The following is a 16,408-nucleotide window of genomic DNA, read 5'->3' as shown; positions in this document are numbered from 1 at the left end:
TATATACATATATATGTATTCACTGTATGAATCCCAAATCCCAGGGATTAAACTCACATGCCAGGCTTGGTAGCAAGTACCCTGACCCATTGAATTATCTTGCTGGTCTTTTTAATAAATTGAAATTTTTAAACTCATTTATGTGATCAGTAAATCTTTATGGCATAAATTTTAGTAACTCTGTACATGTAATAAAATGCATAATAGTCAAACCAGGGTAATAGGTATTTTAAATTTTGTTTTGTTTTGTTTTGTTTGTTTTTCTTCGAGCCAGGGTTTCTCTGTGTAGCCCTGGCTGTCCTGGAACTCACTCTGTACACCAGGCTGGCCTCGAACTCTAAATATTTTTAAAGATTTATTTTTACTTTATGTGTTTTTGCGTTTTGCCTGCGTATATATATATCTGCCACCAAGTGTGTGCTGGTGAACATGGAGTCCAGAAAAGAGAGCTGGATTTTCTGGCTCTGGAGTTACAGACAGTTGTGAGCTGCCGTGTGGGTGCTGGGAACTGAACCTGGCAACTCTGAAGAGCAGCCAGGGCCCTTACTGCAGAGCCATCATCTCTCTGGCTTCGTGTGACCTAAGATTGTTTTAAGCAATCATTACCAAGGAATCAGAAATAGTTCCTCCTCTCTAGTTTTGGTGTTTGTGCCTTCTTTAGAAAGGAATATATTTAAAAATGTTTATATGTACTTATTTTAAAATTACTTATTTTTGTGTGAGCACACGTGTGCATATGCTGAGACAAGCACGTGGAGGTCCAAGGGCAGCCCTGGGGGTCAGTTCCAACCTCACACTTTGCAGGAGCGGGGTTTCTTGTTGTTTCTGTTGCTACACTGTGTACTCCAGAACTGCTGGCCCTCAAGCTTCCAGGCCTGTTTCTGTCTCCCATCTGCCTATGGAAGTTCTAGTGTTGCAGATTGGGTCACCACATATAGCTTTCCCACGTGGGTTCTGGAAAGCAAGCCTGGGCATCAGGCTTTTGTGGGTACTGTTTTCAACCCATTGAGCCACTTCCCAACCCATATTTGTTTATTTAAAAGTGTCGCTTTGTTGCTCAGAGACAATCTTACTGCCTCTGCCTTCTGAATGCTGGAAAGATGGCTCAGCTGTTAAGATAGCAGCAAAGCTATTTGTAAAATAGTTCTTTAATTATTTGTCTTGGTTTTACTCCCTGATGCTAAATAAAATACCCTAAAAAAAAGCAACTCAAAAAAGGGAGGGTTTATTCTAGCTCACAGCTCAAAGTGCCATCCATTAATCCAGGGGACTCAGTCAGGAGATTGAAGCAGTGGGTCATATCACACCCACAGCTAGGAAGAAGAGCAAGCAATGAAGGAATGCCCCTGATGCTCAGTTACAAGCTCCATTTCACATAGTCCAGGATCTCCTGCCCAGGGAGTGGTGCTCCACCCCCACAGCGGGCGGATCTTCCCCTATCAATTAATATAAAATAATTTCCACACACATGTCCAGAGGCCTATCTCCTGGGTACTTCTAGTATAGTCAATTTGACAACACTGACCATCACAGTATTATAAAATCTTGTTTACAGGGCTTGGGGTGGAGTCCAGAGGTAGAGTAGCTGCATAAGACCCGGGGGTGATCCACAGTGGCAAACAGATCAAGTACAAAAGTCCTTGTTTGGGGATGGAGTGAGGGTCCTGAGAAACCAGTCTGACCCCTCCAAAGCTTGCTACTACTCAGTAAGGACTGGCTACAGCTGCAGTCCTAGTGTAGACTCTGACTGGGGCAGCATTGGTCTCATGCCTGTTGCTATGAGGCTGGGTTTCTCCCACCTCCTGTGGGCTCTGCTTGCTCTCACTGCCCCTTCTGCTCCTCCCAAGCCTCTGCCGGTCTCGATCTCCTCTGCCTCCCAGTGACTTGGATGCCCCTGCTTCTCCACCGCACTTGCCTGGTCTCTGAGACCGAAGGCAGCTCTGTGCAGTTTGCTCCCACCCAAGGTAGAACTACATTTTCTCCATCCCCACACACTTTTAGGACTAGCAGCAAAGCCATTTTCTATCTCTCCACTCCTCCTTACCCCAGATTCCTATTCTCTGGAAAAGGTAGATTTGAACAATGTAGGGTTTTATTTAAGTATTTACTTTCTTTTTTATTTATCTACGTATTTAAAAAACTTATTTGTTTTAGGTAAGTACACTGTTGCTGTCTTCAGACACACCAGAAGAGGGTATTGGATTCCATTACAGATGGTTGTGAGCCACCATGTGGTTTCTGAGAGTTAAACTCATGAACAGCAGACAGTGCTGTTCTGAGCTTCTGTCTGAGCCATCTCTCCAGCCCCTTTATGTGTGTTGCTGCTTTGCCCGTATGTAGATCTGCCTGAGGGTATCAGGTGTTGGGTCCCCTGGAACTGGAGTTACAAACAGTTATGAGTTGCCATGTGGCCATGTGGGTGCTGAGAACTGAACTTGGGTTCTCTTTTGTTTTTTGTTTTTTCGAGACAGGGTTTCTCTGTGTAACCCTGGCTGTCCTGGAACTCACTCTGTAGACCAGGCTGGCCTCAAACTCAGAAATCTGCCTGCCTCTGCCTCCCAAGTGCTGGGTGAACTTGGGTTCTTTAGAAGAGCAGTCAGTTCTCTTAACCATTGGGCCATTTCTCCAGTCCCATATTTTGTCTTATAGTCACAGGATTCTACAGAGCCTGCTGTCCTGGAACTCACTTATAGTCCAGGTTGGCCCCAAACTAGAAACAATCCTTCTGCTTTAGCCTCCCAAGTGCATACCTGACAGGCATGCACCACATCTACTGTTGTGTGTGTCCTGGAGCTGCAGCCCAGCCAGAGCCTGTATATGCTAGGCAAGTTTGCTGCCATCTGCTAAATCCGAGCTTATAACTTAGCTTCTGTTTAATGAAGTTCTCTCTCCCCATCTTTTTCTCTCCCTTCCTCCTCCCTTCCTCCTCTCCTGCCATCAGTGGGGCCTCCCTTGTTACCTATGATAGTCTTGAACTTAGGCCCAAGCCATCCTTCTGCTTCAGTCTCTTGGACAGCTGGGATTTCTGTGTGTGCGCATCTATCCCATGACCTTGCAGTTTTGCACACAGCTACTGGTTGTCAGAAAGATGAAGACTCAGCTATCCTGCCCTGCTCCTTCCCCCTTCCACATAGCACACACATTTCTAAGAGTCTTACTAATCTAGTGGTGTTTATGGTGTTAGGTGAAAGGAACGTGGCTATGTCTACAAATAGTAACATGTAAACAGTGTTCTTAGCAGAACCCACAATAGCTGTGTTCCTACTTCCTTTCATGGTCAAATTTCTTTGGAGCCGATACGACATATGTGGTATCATGGGTCGAACCCAGGGCCTGCAGGGCTGGGTTCCTCCACCACTGAGTTCTACCTACACACGAGAGGCTACAAATGACTACTTGGGCATTCCCCATGTACCGTGACCTGCTGCTGGAGTTTGCACAGGAGATCCTAACCCAGACCCTCCTCCTAGTGCCTATCACAGCACTACTTTCAGAGCAGGCGGACAAACCCAGGCCTAGTAGTGGAATCCCAGCAAAATGGGAGGCTGAAGCTGGCTAGCGATCATAGTAATGATAGTTATTATTATCAGTGTATACGTGCATACACATGTCTACCTATATCTTAGTGAGCTCAAACTATTTTTCCAATATCTGTGGAGGTGGGACTGGGCTGATAGCTCCAGGTCCTGGCCTGAGAAGAGAAGAGAAGAGTTCCTTTGCTTAACTGCTGCTGTCCCCTGTCCTTTAAGCCATCTTTAGGTAACTAGTAGTTTCCTACCCAATGTACATTTTTCTTCCTCTCTCCCTCTCCTTCTCCCCCTCCCTCCCTCTTCTTGTCGTGTGTGTGTGTGTGTGTTGTGTGTGTGTGTGTGTGTGTGAGAGAGAGAGAGAGAGAGAGAGAGAGAGAGAGAGAGAGTCTCACTGGATAGTCCTGGATAGTCTATATCTTGCTATTTAGACAAGGCTAACTTTGAATTCACAGAAATCCTCCTGCCTCTGCTTCTTTTTTTTTTTTTTGGTTTTTTGAGACAGGGTTTCTCTGTATAGCCCTGGAACTCACTTTGTAGACCAGGCTGGCCTCGAACTCAGAAATCCACCTGCCTCTGCCTCCCAAGTGCTGGGATTAAAGGTGTGCGCCACCACCGCCCAGCCTGCCTCTGCTTCTTGAGTTTGAATACTGGCATTAAAGGAGTGCAGTACCACACTGTGACACATGCCTTTACTCCTTGAGAAGCAGAAGCAGGTGGATCTCCATGAGTTTTAAAGCCATCCTGGTCTAAATGGTGAGTTCCAGGATAGCCAGGGCTACATAGTGAGACCCTGTCTCAACAACAACAACAATAACAATAACAGCAACCACAACAACATGGTCTCACTCTGTACTCCAGGCTGTTCTAGGATTCACTCTATCACTCAGGCTGGTCTGGAACTTGTGATAATCCTCCTGCCTCAACCTTCCAAATTATGGGATTACAGGGATAAGCCACCGTACCCTACTCATTCCAATCCTTTCCCCCAAGAATTATCAGCATGTGGCTGGTTGAGTCAGGGTTTGGAGCCCACAGCTGTGAGGCTGAATGTACAGCTTGGACACTGTATTCACGTATTTCAGAGGAGAAAAGATAGGACTTGGCACAGACTCGGCTGAAGTAGGGCCTGCTCCATTAATAGCAAAGTCCGTTGTGGTGGCCCCAGGCTCAGCAGCACTTGGCACTTGGCTCCTTTTACAGTGCAGCCACCATGCTGTCCCACAGCATCACTGTATAATTTGCATGCCACAAGCTCCAGTGATCTTGAACATTTTGGCTTTGGTCATTATTATGCATGGTGCACAACTACCATCATACCCAGTTTTAAACCATTTTTGCTGTTGCAGAGAATTCTCTAGTGCCCAACACCCACCCCAGAGAACCAGCAGGTCTGAAGTTCCCTGTGACCCTGATTCACACTTGCCCAGTGACTAATGGAGTCCAGCTCTCTTTTAGCTATCAGTCACTTGGATAGCCGCTCAGCGCAATTTCTGCTGATACTCTTGGCAGTGTCTGTACTGTCTTCCTTACTAATCTGTGGATGTGTTCTATGCACTTTGCATTATTTGTCAGAGACAGAAAAAGAGAGAGAGAGAGAGAGAAGAGAGGGGAGAGAGAGAGAGCTCCTGAATCTACTTCTACCACTCCACATGTTGTCTTAAATTCTCTTGCATTTTGACAGGGTTTCTCTGAGTAGCTGTCCTGGAACTCACTCATGAGACCAGGCTAGACTCAAACTCACAGAGCTCTGCCTACCTCTGCCTCATGCGCCACCATACCCCACTAGCCTTTTTTTTTCTTTCTTCTTTCTTCTTCTTCTTTTTTTTTTTATTTTTATTTTTTATTTTTTTTTTGGTTTTTCGAGACAGGGTTTCTCTGTGTAGCCCTGGCTGTCCTGGAAGTCACTCTGTAGACCAGGCTGGCCTCAAACTCAGAAATCCACCTGCCTCTGCCTCCCAAGTGCTGGGATTAAAGGCATGTACCACCACTGCCCAGCCCCCCACTTGCCTTTTAATCCTCTTATGGTTTGAGAAACCATTCTCTTGTGCCATTGAAGGGAACCGTCCTGCAGTTTTCCTTCGTTCCGTGGGTGATCTACGAACGGGAACTTGAGGTCCTGCAAGTAAATGGGTGATAGGGGAAACAAAGAGACTGACACCAGGAAAGAGCTCTTATCGAGGTGTAATCTTTACTTAGTGAAACGGAATATTTATACATAGAGGCAACACAGGTATGCATATAACAACTAGGTGAGAACGGAAAGGCGGGCACATCAACGCTAGGAATTCCAGGCAAAGGCTTCCAGGACAGGAAAGGAGATCAAAGTATTAGTCTCTATGAAAACTGGGCTTTCAGTTCTGGCTTTAATCTCTCCGGCTGGCTCCAGCCCCCTGGTGAGTCGAGTTGAGGTGTTGTCTCTGGAGTCGGTTGAGACCTCTCCGAGAAATCAGCAGGGTTCCCACATGCCATTGTGTTTTTGTGTGCATGACAATCTTCTGTAGCCCAGGCTTGACCTCAGTTGCAGATGTTGATCCTCCTGCTTTCCCTTTCAAAGTATTGGATTATGTTAGTATATTAGTATATTCAAAGATGCCTCTTTTCTCTTTGCCTGTGTGTGTGTTGTTGTTGTTGTTAACTATTCTTTTTCTTTCATTAATTAATTTATTCATTCACTTTACATCCTGATTGCAGCCCCCCTTCTCTTGGTCCCCCTTTTTTAACGTGGGTCCCCCGAGAACTGGACAGGGAAGGTGGGACTGTCATCTGTTGCCTGACTGTAGATCCTGTTCCCCCGAGATGTCTCGTCTTTCCTCAGTGGCAGAGGATATGCCTAGTCCTACAGTAACTGGATGTGCCAGGGTTGGGAAATACTCTGGGGGGGGCTCCCCTTTCTCATTGCCTGATGCCCTTGCTCTCAGGTCTGGTGGCCTCAGAGTGTCCCTGCTCCTTGACTCCAGAGTCTTTTCATTTCTTCTTCCCTTTGATGGCCCATTGTCACCCTGCGGGTCACTTCCTAGAGGAAATACTGGAGTACTTTCCTGTGGCCTATGTGAGCTACCCCAGGGGAAACTGTCTTCTTTCTACTCTGGGAGCACTTCATTCAGGGGTGGTCTTCCTCCTCACGTGCCCGTCCTCCCAGGAGGCCGACTGTAGCTTGTGGCACGGTAAAGCACAGCACGGCCTGCCTAGGCTGCAGGCAGGTCAGCAGGGTAGAGATGGGATCTGCTGCCCATGTGGCTGAGCGCCCCATCCCCTGCTGCTCCAGACAGACCCTGTGCGGCTGACCCAGCTGTATGAGCAGGCCCGCTGGGACTTACTGACCGAGGAGATCGACTGCACCGAGGAAGAGATGATGGTGTTTGCTGCCTTGCAGGTGCCTGGGGCCTGGGGCATATGGGGTACAGGGTCAGGAGGCCTCCCAGAAGTGGGTCCACTTCCAAAGAAGTCCCTCTGACTTCTCTCCTTCCCCGGGGTAGTCTTCGTGGGTGCTCTGTGGGACAGATGGGCCTCAGACTCAGCTCTAACTAACTATGTGTTCCTAGTACCACATCAACAAACTGACCCTGAGTGGGGAGGTGGGTGAGCTGGCCTCTGGGGACCTGGGACTGGATGATCTGGATGCAGCCCTGAACAACCTAGAGGTGAAGCTGAAGGGGTCAGCACCCTCCGACATGCTGGTGAGGAGAGGTTTGGGCCTGGGAACAGGGTTGGGATCAGGGCCAGGAAGGGGCTCCCTCTGACTCATCTCCTCTCCCAGGATAGCCTCACCACCATCCCAGAACTCAAGGACAATCTCCGAATCTTCAGGTTAAGTGTAGGGCCTGCCTAGAGAGAGTGGAGGAGGGGGAAAGCAGGGAGGCCATTGTTTACAAGCTTAAGGCTCTTTTCAGGCCCCGGAAGCTGACCCTGAAGGGCTACCGCCAGCACTGGGTGGTATTCAAGGACACCACACTGTCCTACTATAAGAGCCAAGATGAAGCACCAGGGGACCCTATCCAGCAGCTCAACCTCAAGGGTAAGGGAGTTGGGATGGCAACTGTTCTCAGCCAGTCTCCTCCTTAGGGTTCTGGCTGGGTGCTATCTACCCTGAGGAAGCTGTAGGTGATGGTGGCTGGCTTTCGGACAGGCACCTCTTAGAGAGTCACCTCCTTTTCCTTGCAGGCTGTGAGGTGGTCCCTGATGTCAATGTCTCTGGCCAGAAGTTCTGCATCAAACTCCTGGTACCCTCACCAGAGGGCATGAGTGAGATCTACCTGAGGTGCCAGGATGTGAGCAGGCTGGACCAAGGGGGGAACAGGAGTGAGAGGGGCAGGGGGTAGGACTGAAATTGTACTCGAGGTAAAAGTAAATACTGCCAGCACTTACTCACCCCCCCCCGCTCCCCCTGTCCTCACTCCAGGAACAGCAGTATGCACAGTGGATGGCTGCCTGCCGACTGGCCTCCAAGGGCCGCACCATGGCGGACAGCAGCTATGCCAGCGAGGTGCAGGCCATTTTGGCCTTCCTCAACCTGCAGCGGGCAGGCGGTAGCAACGGAGGATCAGGGAACAAACCTCAGGGTCTTGAAGCCTCTGCTGAGGGCCTTAATCCTTATGGCCTTGTGGCTCCCCGATTCCAGCGAAAGTTCAAGGCCAAGCAGGTGTATGAGGGGGTGGAGATGGGAACCATCACACTTTCCTATCCACCCTTGACCCCTGGACCTCCACCTCTTCCTTAGGGAATCCTTGTATCCACTCCTTCCTAATCCTGCCATGTCCCAGACTCCTCTCCAGAAGGGTTCCAGGGCCATCGTAGGACCTGATTCAGTCACATCTGCACTCAGGAGGCACCACAATGGCCTCTTTCTCTTGTTCCAGGCCCAGTGTACTGTGCCTTCAGTCAGCAGGGCAGACAGGTGGGGGGAATCCCAGGGACTTTGGATAAGGGGAAGCCCTGTCAATCCCTTACTAATATGGCCCTACAGCTCACCCCAAGGATCCTGGAAGCTCACCAGAATGTGGCCCAACTCTCACTGCCCGAGGCCCAGCTGCGATTCATCCAGGCCTGGCAGTCCTTGCCTGACTTCGGCATCTCCTATGTGATGGTCAGGTAGGATTCCAATCCTGCCAAGCACTCTGTGATCTCACTTGCTGCCCTGGGCACACAACCCAATGTCTCCCTTCCCTGTTCTGTGGGTACCTCTCCCTGGGGGTTCTGTGTAGTCTCCAGTGTGCACTGTCATAGATATATTCAAGAGATAGAACCCATGCCAGGCAAGCAGAAGACCCAGGGCTTATCCCAGCTCTGTTCTGGATCCTTCCCTGTCTGGGCCTTGGCCAGCTGTCCTGCAGACTGGCTCCTGTGGGAAGGTATTACAGGGAGGCCCCTGAGAGCTCAGTTCCCAAGTCTGCAGAGCAATGAATGGCCTGGTTGATGATGACATGGGCATCTGCAATCATCACTTGGAGACGTGAACTATTTGCTTAATGTTGCCAAATGCTATTCTGATGCCCCCTGCTTTGGATGCACTTGTGTATTTGAGGTAACCTCAGGTGTTCCTCAGGGGCTTCCGAACTTGTTTTTCTTTTTTACATTTTTTAAAAGGACTCATTTATTTATTTTATATGAGTGCACTGTCACTGTCTTCAGACACACCAGAAGAGGGCTTCAGATCCCATTACAGATGGTTGTGAGCCACCATGTGGTTGCTAGGACTTAAACTCAGGATCTCTGGAAGTGCTCTTAACCACTGAGTCATCTCTCCAACCCCCCCCCTTTTTTTTTTTTTTTACATTTTTTAAGACTTAGTTCTGCCAGCAGGTGGTGGCACATGCCTTAAATCCCAGTCCTTCGGAAGCAGAGGCAGGTGGACCTCTGAGTTTGAGGTCAGCCTGGTCCACAGAGTGAGTTTCAGAACAGCTGGGACTACACAAGAGAAATTGTTTTGGAAAACAAACAAAAACAAACAAAGGTTTAGTTTTTAGTGTATGTCTTTTGATATTTTAGTATATGAATGTTTGTCCTGCATACAGTGCCCACGGAGGCCAGAAGAGGCACCAGATCCCCTGGAACTGGAGTTATGGGCCACTATGTGGGTGCTGGGAACAAAACCTGGGTCTTCTGCAAGTGTTCTTAACAGCTGAGCCATCTCTCTAGCTCCTCTATTTTACATAGTCAATGTATTTGTGTGTACATATGTGGAGGTCAGAGAACCTGGTTCTCTCTCTGGCATGGGGTCCTGGGGATAAACTCAGGTCATCAGGCTTGAAGGTGGCTGAGTCATCTTGCTGGGCTTATTTTTTCTTTATTCATATTTATTTGTGTATGAGTATATGCATGCGTGCACGTCTGTGTACCACATGTGTCCATGGTGCCCTTGGAGGCCAGACGACATTGGAGCCCCTGGAACTGGAGTTACAGGTGCTTGTGAGCCGCCATGTAGGTGCTGAGAACTGAATCTGGGACCTCTGCAAGAACAGCCAGTGTTCCGCTTGCTGAGCCATCTCTCCAGGTCCCCCGCACCCCCTTTTGTCTTAATGTTCTTATTTAAATCTCTGTATGTGTGTGTGTGCCCACATACACACTGTAGCCCTTAGGTCAATCTTTACCTACCACCTTGTTTGAGATAAGTTTTGTTTTATTTTTTTAAATTTTATTATTATTCATTTATTTTATGTATGAGTACATTGTCACTGTCCTCAGACATACTAGAAGACGGCATCAGATTCCATTACAGATGGTTGTAAGCCACCATGTGGTTGCTGGGAATTGAACTCAGGACCTCTGGAAAAGCAGCCAGTGCTCTTAACCACTAAGCCATCTAAGATAAGAGTTCTTGGGGGCTGGAGAGATGGCTCAGCGGGTAAGAGCACTGACTGCTATTCTGAAGGTCCTGGGTTCAAATTCCCGCAACCACATGGTGGCTCACAACCACCCCTAATAAGATCTGAAGCCCTCTTCTGGGGTGTCTGAAGTCTGCTACATATAATAAATAAATCTTTAAAAAAAAAAAAGAGTTCTTACTGATCACCGTGTATTTTGAGGAACAGCAGGCTAGCTGGCCCCAGACTCTCCAGTCTCTGCCTCCCATTTTGCTGTAGGCATACTATAGATGCATTACACTTGCAAGCATTCTGTATTTTCACACATGTGTGGAAAACACTTTATCCATTGAGCTATCTCTCTCAGCCTTTCTACCCTGTCTTTGAGATAAAGTCTCATAGTGGCCTGGAATTCACAAAGTAGGGTGAGACGGCTGGCCAACAAGCCCCAGGGATCACAAGTACTCATGGATCTTTTTTTTTTTTTTTTTTTTTTTTTTTTTTTTTTTTTGGTTTTTCGAGACAGGGTTTCTCTGTATAGCCCTGGCTGTCCTGGAGCTCACCCTGTAGACCAGGCTGGCCTCGAACTCAGAAATCCACCTGCCTCTGCCTCCCAAGTGCTGGGATTAAAGGCGTGCGCCACCACGCCCGGCTCTCATGGATCTTTATATGTGCAAGGGAGGCGCTTTATTGACTTAGGCATTGCCCCAGCCCTTCCTGTTTCTGAGACAGAGTTTCCTTCACCATGTATAGACATCTGATGTGAACTCCCTCCTCAGCCCCTTTACTGGAATGACAGACCTATGTTACCATACCTAGCTAGTATAAGCCCAGGAATAATCCCATCTTTTCAAAGTAAGATCTTAAGGCTAAGAGAAGCTGAATGGCTGGCTGCCTAGGGCTGAGCAGCTGCAGAGCTGCAACCCTGGGGCAGGCAGGTGAGGCTGTGCCCCACCTTGAGGTCCCAGCAGCAGTAAACACCTGGGGTGTGTTCAGGGCCATATACAATTGTAGCTCTCATGTTCTCTCCCTGGAAATCAGGTTCAAGGGCAGCAGGAAAGATGAGATCCTGGGCATTGCCAACAACCGACTCATCCGAATTGATCTGGCTGTGGGTGACGTGGTCAAGACCTGGCGCTTCAGCAACATGAGGCAATGGAACGTCAACTGGGACATACGGCAGGTAGGCCCCAAGGGAGGGCAGAGTCAGGGACGGTAGCCAGGTCAGACCCAACCAGGGCGGGGCAGAGGTGACTGCTTGTTACCCCAGCCCACTGGACCTGTGACAACCCACCTGCAGGTGGCCATTGAGTTCGATGAACACATCAATGTGGCCTTCAGCTGTGTGTCTGCTAGCTGCCGCATCGTGCATGAGTACATCGGGGGCTACATTTTCCTGTCCACCCGTGAGCGGGCCCGAGGGGAGGAGCTGGATGAAGATCTGTTCCTGCAGCTTACAGGAGGCCATGAGGCCTTCTGAGGGCAGCCCTGCTCCAGTCACCACCTCCAGGGATCCTCCCAAGGCCACACCCACCACAACGCACTGCTCCATCACTCCCAGCATGTACCCTGCTGGGTACCCTCACTTGTCACCAGGCAGGCCAGGGCCCTCGCTGGGGTAGATGCTACCACCACCCAGCCTAGGGATGAGGGGCCCTGAGCCACACAGAGCCCCTCCTTTGCCCTGTTGGCAGAAGCTCACATCTCTGACCTATCTATACATAGTCCCTAAGCACACGATGAATGCCAGACATGGGTAAGGAACAAGAAATCCTGGTTTGAAGCTGGACTTTCTTTCTGTGTCTGTTTCAGTTTTTTTTTAATAAATAAATATTTTATTGTTGGATCTTTCTTCTTCCTCCTTTGGAGCTGTGCTTGGGGCCACTCTGAGTCTCTGTCTCTTTATCACCAGCCAAGGAGAGAGGCTTTCCTGAGGTAGAGACAAAAGTTGCTAAGAGACAGGAATGTTTGTCTAAAGAGGGGAGCTTTCAAAGAGCTTGAGGGCGGAAGGGCACGGGCTTCAGGACGGGTGAGTGGTGGTTTGGTTCTCACGGGTAGGCCGCAGCTGCAGGGCCTCCTTGAAGTACTTGGGACACAGGAAACCTTCAGCATTCCCTGGAGTCAGGATCACCCCGTTGGCAGAGCGGAAGAAAGGGATTCCATCTGCTCACAGAGATAGAGATGTGACCGGTTGCCCTCTTTAACAGACCCTGGGGGAGCCCCTGCAGGGCCCACACTTACCTGTGAGGGCTAGGGGTCCATCGATGAACACTGCCACTTCACAGTTTGGACGAATGCCTGCAGGGACAACTAGAATGGGGCCCTCTGGTGCAGTGGGGAAATACTACCCCATGTAAGGCTATGTGGTGGCAGCTCATAAAAGAAGCTGTGACCCTTGGTGGGGACCTGGGAGAACAGAATAGATGATGGTGACACTGACCACTGATGACACCAGGGTCCCCAGGCAATCCTGGGGACAAGTGGATGTGCATCCTTCCTTGGCGTGACAAGCCCTTCAGTAGAATAGATGGCCAGTGCTTCCAGAATGTACCATGCACTAGTGTCAAGGGTAGGGCTTGTGGTGTCTCCAGGGGCATTAGTTCCAACTCAGGGACCTGTAGATAAGTGTATGAACGGGCAGCAGTGAGACCTCTTTCATGAACTGGAGCCCCACCTGACTCCCCCACCTGCCCCTCGGCACCCACTTGTAGGGAGTGGCCCTGATTGGCCCTGATTAGGGGCCCGGTGCTCGGCTCGCCGGGCTGCAGGGTAAACCGTTGCTTTTCATTGGTATCCACCACAAGCTGCACATCCTCAATGGAGAAGCTGTGGAACTGGGGCAGCTGCAGGAGGGCTTGCAGAGGCACAAAGCCATCTGCAGGTAGCCAGGTGGGGGGTACGGTCGGGAGGCAGGCATGAAAGGAGCCCAGGCAGCTGGAACAAGGCTAGGATCTCCTGGGAGATCACAGTAGCTTCCTTTCTGTGAGTTTCAGGAAGGCTTTCCTTTTGGGGTCTCAGGTTGTTTGTTTTTGTTCTCCCCCACCCCTACCCCGCTAGACAAGGTTTCTTTCTGTAGCCCTGACTGTCCTGGAACTTGCTCTGTAGACCAAGCTGCCCTGAAACTCAGAGATTGGCTTGCCTCTGCCTCCGGAGTGCTGGGATTAAAGGTGTGAGCCACTACCGCACCCCCCCAGTCCTTGTTTTATTTTTGTTTCTTTTTTCTGTGCTGGGGATGGAAGCCAGGGCTTTGCACCAGCTAGGACAGAGCTCTACTAAGGAGATGCATTTCTACACCAGGCCTCATTTCATTTAACTTTACATGGGAAGGTGACCAGCTTCATGGTGGGCATACTGGGAGATGCCTATAAGCCTAGTACTTGAGAGGTGCAGGCAAAAGAACCAAGAGTTCAAGGTGAGGCTAGCTAGGCTACATGACATCTTGTCTCAAAATGAAAAATAGGGCTTTACGGATGGTGCTCCAATTAAGAGCACTGGCTGGCCGGGTGGTGGTGGCACATGCCTTTAATCCCAGCACTTGGGAGGCAGAGGCAGGCGGATTTCTGAGTTCGAGGCCAGCCTGGTCTACAGAGTGAGTTCCAGGACAGTCAGGGCTATACAGAGAAACCCTGTCTTGAAAAACCAAGAGAGAGAGAGAGAGAGAGAGAGAGAGAGAGGAAGGAGCACAGGATGTTCTTCATAGGACCTGGGGTCAGGTTCCCAGCACTCACTTGGCGGCTCCCAACCACCCGTGGTTCTGTTGGATGCCACGCCCTCTTCTAGCCTTTACAAGAACCAAGTTATGCATGTGGTGCAGGCAAAACACTCGTGCACATAAAAAAATAAAATAAAAACACACAAAATAAACCAGAACAGTGTGTCCGCCTCAGGGAGAGTAACAAGCACTAAGAACCTGGCCCAGAGTGGCCATTCAATGAACATTAGTTGCTTCAGTATGCCCCTCTGTCTATCCTTGGGAAGTGCTTACTGGGCCAGCTGGCTGAAAGGGACATCATGAGGTGCAGCCTAGACAAGGGCTCCTCTTCCAGGGGATATGACAGAGGTTCTAGGCCTTGTTTTTCCTGTAAATTTGGAGGGTGTGTCTATTCTGCATTCCTCTTGGGGCAATGTTAAGATTTAAAGTTGAGGAGACAGAGGTTCCAGTTGCTCGCTGGGCTCCCACCATTTCTCCCAGGCTCCAGTATGCTTACTTACCAGCTCGAATGGGAAGTCCCAGCTTCAAGGCCCCATGGCGAAGGGCATAGGACAGAGCCTTAGACAGCTGCACATTTCGGTCCTGAAAGAGTCCAGTGATGGTCTGGGTTTCAGTAGCCAGCCCTGAACGTCCTACTGCTAAGGCAGGCCAGAACAGCTCCTGTAGTGCTGCAGTCTACCCCACCAGGACGCTAAGGCTCAGAGGGTCTCTCCCATTGTCCTCTCATTGTGGGTAAGGCTGGAAAGGTGCGCACCTGTTCCCGGGTCCTGTGAGTCCTTCTACCTTCCTGTTTCCTTCCTCCAGAGGCGTTCATGACCAACACCTGTAGGAAGCAGGGAGGATGAGTTCTCCACCCAGAACGTTAACAAAAGCTCAGGATACGAACCACACTGTTCATCCCACCCTAGTTCACACGAGGGAACTTGAAGCCCAGCGGGCGAGACTCAAGGTCACACTGGCAGCCTCAAGGCCCGAGGCATCCGGACCAGGCCCGTGCCCTGAAGTCAGAGCGCAGCACGGCTGCCCGAGGAACAGGGCTGACATGCGGGTTGACACGAAGAAGAGCCAGGCCGGCTCTTCTTAGATCTTGAAGCGTTCAACTGCAGAGGGCGGGATCCGGGCCCGGACACGGACTGGCCAATGGGAAGCCACGAAAGAAAGGGGCGGGTACTTCCGCTTGGGGAAGGGGTGGACTTTGGGGGCCGGGTCAGCCGCTGAAATCTGAGATCAAGCTTCCAGACCCTGGGAGTAGATCTACCGTGTCCAGGTTGGAGGTACGACTCTTGGGTTTGGGTATCTTGAGCGTTTTGGGGACCTAGTGCTGCTGGGTGGTAGGGCTGCCAGAGACTTTAGGGGTTTGGGGCAGCACGATTCCGGGGCGCTTGCTGAGCTCAGTACTCTAGCTGGAATGATGCTCGCAATAAGTAGTCAGGGACCTGCAAAACGGCTGGGGAGCACTCAGGAGTTCTGTGTAAGGTCAGCTCGTTTCCTAGAGTGACAGGATGGCCATCTGTGTCCTCTGCCAGAGCTGCCCTATCAGACTATGGACCCCGAGGTGTCCCTGATGCTGCTGTGCCCTCTTGGGGGACTGTCCCAGGAGCAGGTAGCAGTGGAGCTGAGCCCAGCTCATGACCGTCGTCCGTTGCCTGGGGGAGACAAGACCATCGCTGCCATCTGGGAGACTCGGCTACAGGCCCAACCTTGGATCTTTGATGCTCCGAAGTTCCGCCTTCACTCAGCCACACTGGCGTCCAGTTCACCTGAGCCTCCGCTGCTCCTGCACCTGGGTCTAACTTCCTACCGGGACTTCCTGGGCACCAACTGGTCCAGCTCAGCTTCCTGGTTGCGACAGCAGGGCACTGCAGATTGGGGTGACAAGCAAGCCTATCTGGCAGACCCACTGGGGGTGGGTGCCGCACTGGTCACGGCTGATGACTTCCTTGTCTTCCTGCGCCGCTCTCAGCAGGTAGCAGAAGCACCTGGACTGGTGGATGTGCCCGGTGGGCACCCTGAACCTCAGGTAAGATGACTGGTTAAGTGCAAGGGCTCCAAGTCCAAGCTCTCCTGGTTCTGGTTTCATCTTCTTGTAAAGGGAAAACCGGCTTGGTATTTCTGAGCCTGCAGTCTCTCATGCTGCATGCTCTGCTGGAGGGCTGTCCAGGAAGAATGTGTGGCCCAGAGGAGCACAGCCTAGGACTCTTCACCACTACTGGGAGGAGACAAGATGCTCACTGCCATCTTGGGAGACCAGCCATAAGTCTAAACTGGAACACACCTATGGAAGCTAAGGGAACATGGGAGGAGAGACTGAAGGGAAGATGTCTTTTCTTTTCTTTTCTTTCTTTCTTTCTTTCTTTCTTTTTTTT

General features: G+C 50.3%; 3 protein-coding genes across 5 annotated transcripts in view; 2 read left to right on the top strand and 1 right to left on the bottom strand.

Moving 5' to 3' along the window:
* The window catches only part of Fermt3 (fermitin family member 3), an 18,971-nt gene extending 6,795 nt beyond the window's left edge, over nt 1-12,176 (top strand). For both annotated transcript variants that reach the window (XM_031389510.1, XM_031389511.1), the window contains exons 7-15: nt 6,796-6,903; nt 7,073-7,207; nt 7,288-7,337; nt 7,421-7,545; nt 7,692-7,798; nt 7,930-8,169; nt 8,494-8,618; nt 11,372-11,513; nt 11,631-12,176. In XM_031389510.1, the coding sequence (XP_031245370.1) occupies nt 6,796-6,903; nt 7,073-7,207; nt 7,288-7,337; nt 7,421-7,545; nt 7,692-7,798; nt 7,930-8,169; nt 8,494-8,618; nt 11,372-11,513; nt 11,631-11,810 (1,212 nt within the window). In that variant the 3' untranslated portion in view covers nt 11,811-12,176. The remainder of the gene's footprint in view (nt 1-6,795; nt 6,904-7,072; nt 7,208-7,287; nt 7,338-7,420; nt 7,546-7,691; nt 7,799-7,929; nt 8,170-8,493; nt 8,619-11,371; nt 11,514-11,630) is intronic.
* Trpt1 (tRNA phosphotransferase 1) lies at nt 12,104-15,193 on the bottom strand. 2 transcript variants are annotated; one of them, XM_031389514.1, is made up of 8 exons: nt 14,946-15,111; nt 14,797-14,865; nt 14,543-14,624; nt 13,036-13,205; nt 12,771-12,945; nt 12,572-12,628; nt 12,383-12,493; nt 12,133-12,260 (listed from the first exon to the last, which is right to left on the bottom strand). In XM_031389514.1, the coding sequence occupies exons 2-8, from the start codon at nt 14,854-14,856 to the stop codon at nt 12,166-12,168; spliced, it is 750 nt and encodes a 249-aa protein (XP_031245374.1). In that variant the 5' UTR covers nt 14,857-14,865; nt 14,946-15,111; the 3' UTR covers nt 12,133-12,165. The 2 variants fall into 2 exon arrangements, with proteins under 2 accessions (XP_031245373.1, XP_031245374.1); XM_031389513.1 differs by having other exon boundaries at nt 12,104-12,260; nt 14,797-15,193.
* Nucleotides 15,194-15,223: 30 nt separating this feature from the next.
* Nucleotides 15,224-16,408, top strand: part of Nudt22 (nudix hydrolase 22) — a 3,303-nt gene continuing 2,118 nt past the window's right edge. The window contains exons 1-2 of the mRNA XM_031389501.1: nt 15,224-15,316; nt 15,569-16,062. Coding sequence (XP_031245361.1) covers nt 15,586-16,062 — 477 coding nt within the window. The 5' untranslated portion in view covers nt 15,224-15,316; nt 15,569-15,585. The remainder of the gene's footprint in view (nt 15,317-15,568; nt 16,063-16,408) is intronic.

Source organism: Mastomys coucha, unplaced genomic scaffold (assembly GCF_008632895.1).
Source record: "Mastomys coucha isolate ucsf_1 unplaced genomic scaffold, UCSF_Mcou_1 pScaffold21, whole genome shotgun sequence".
Lineage (NCBI taxonomy): Eukaryota > Metazoa > Chordata > Mammalia > Rodentia > Muridae > Mastomys > Mastomys coucha.
The sequence above is the reverse complement of the archived record's forward strand: the minus strand, read 5'-3'. Positions and strand labels throughout refer to the sequence as shown.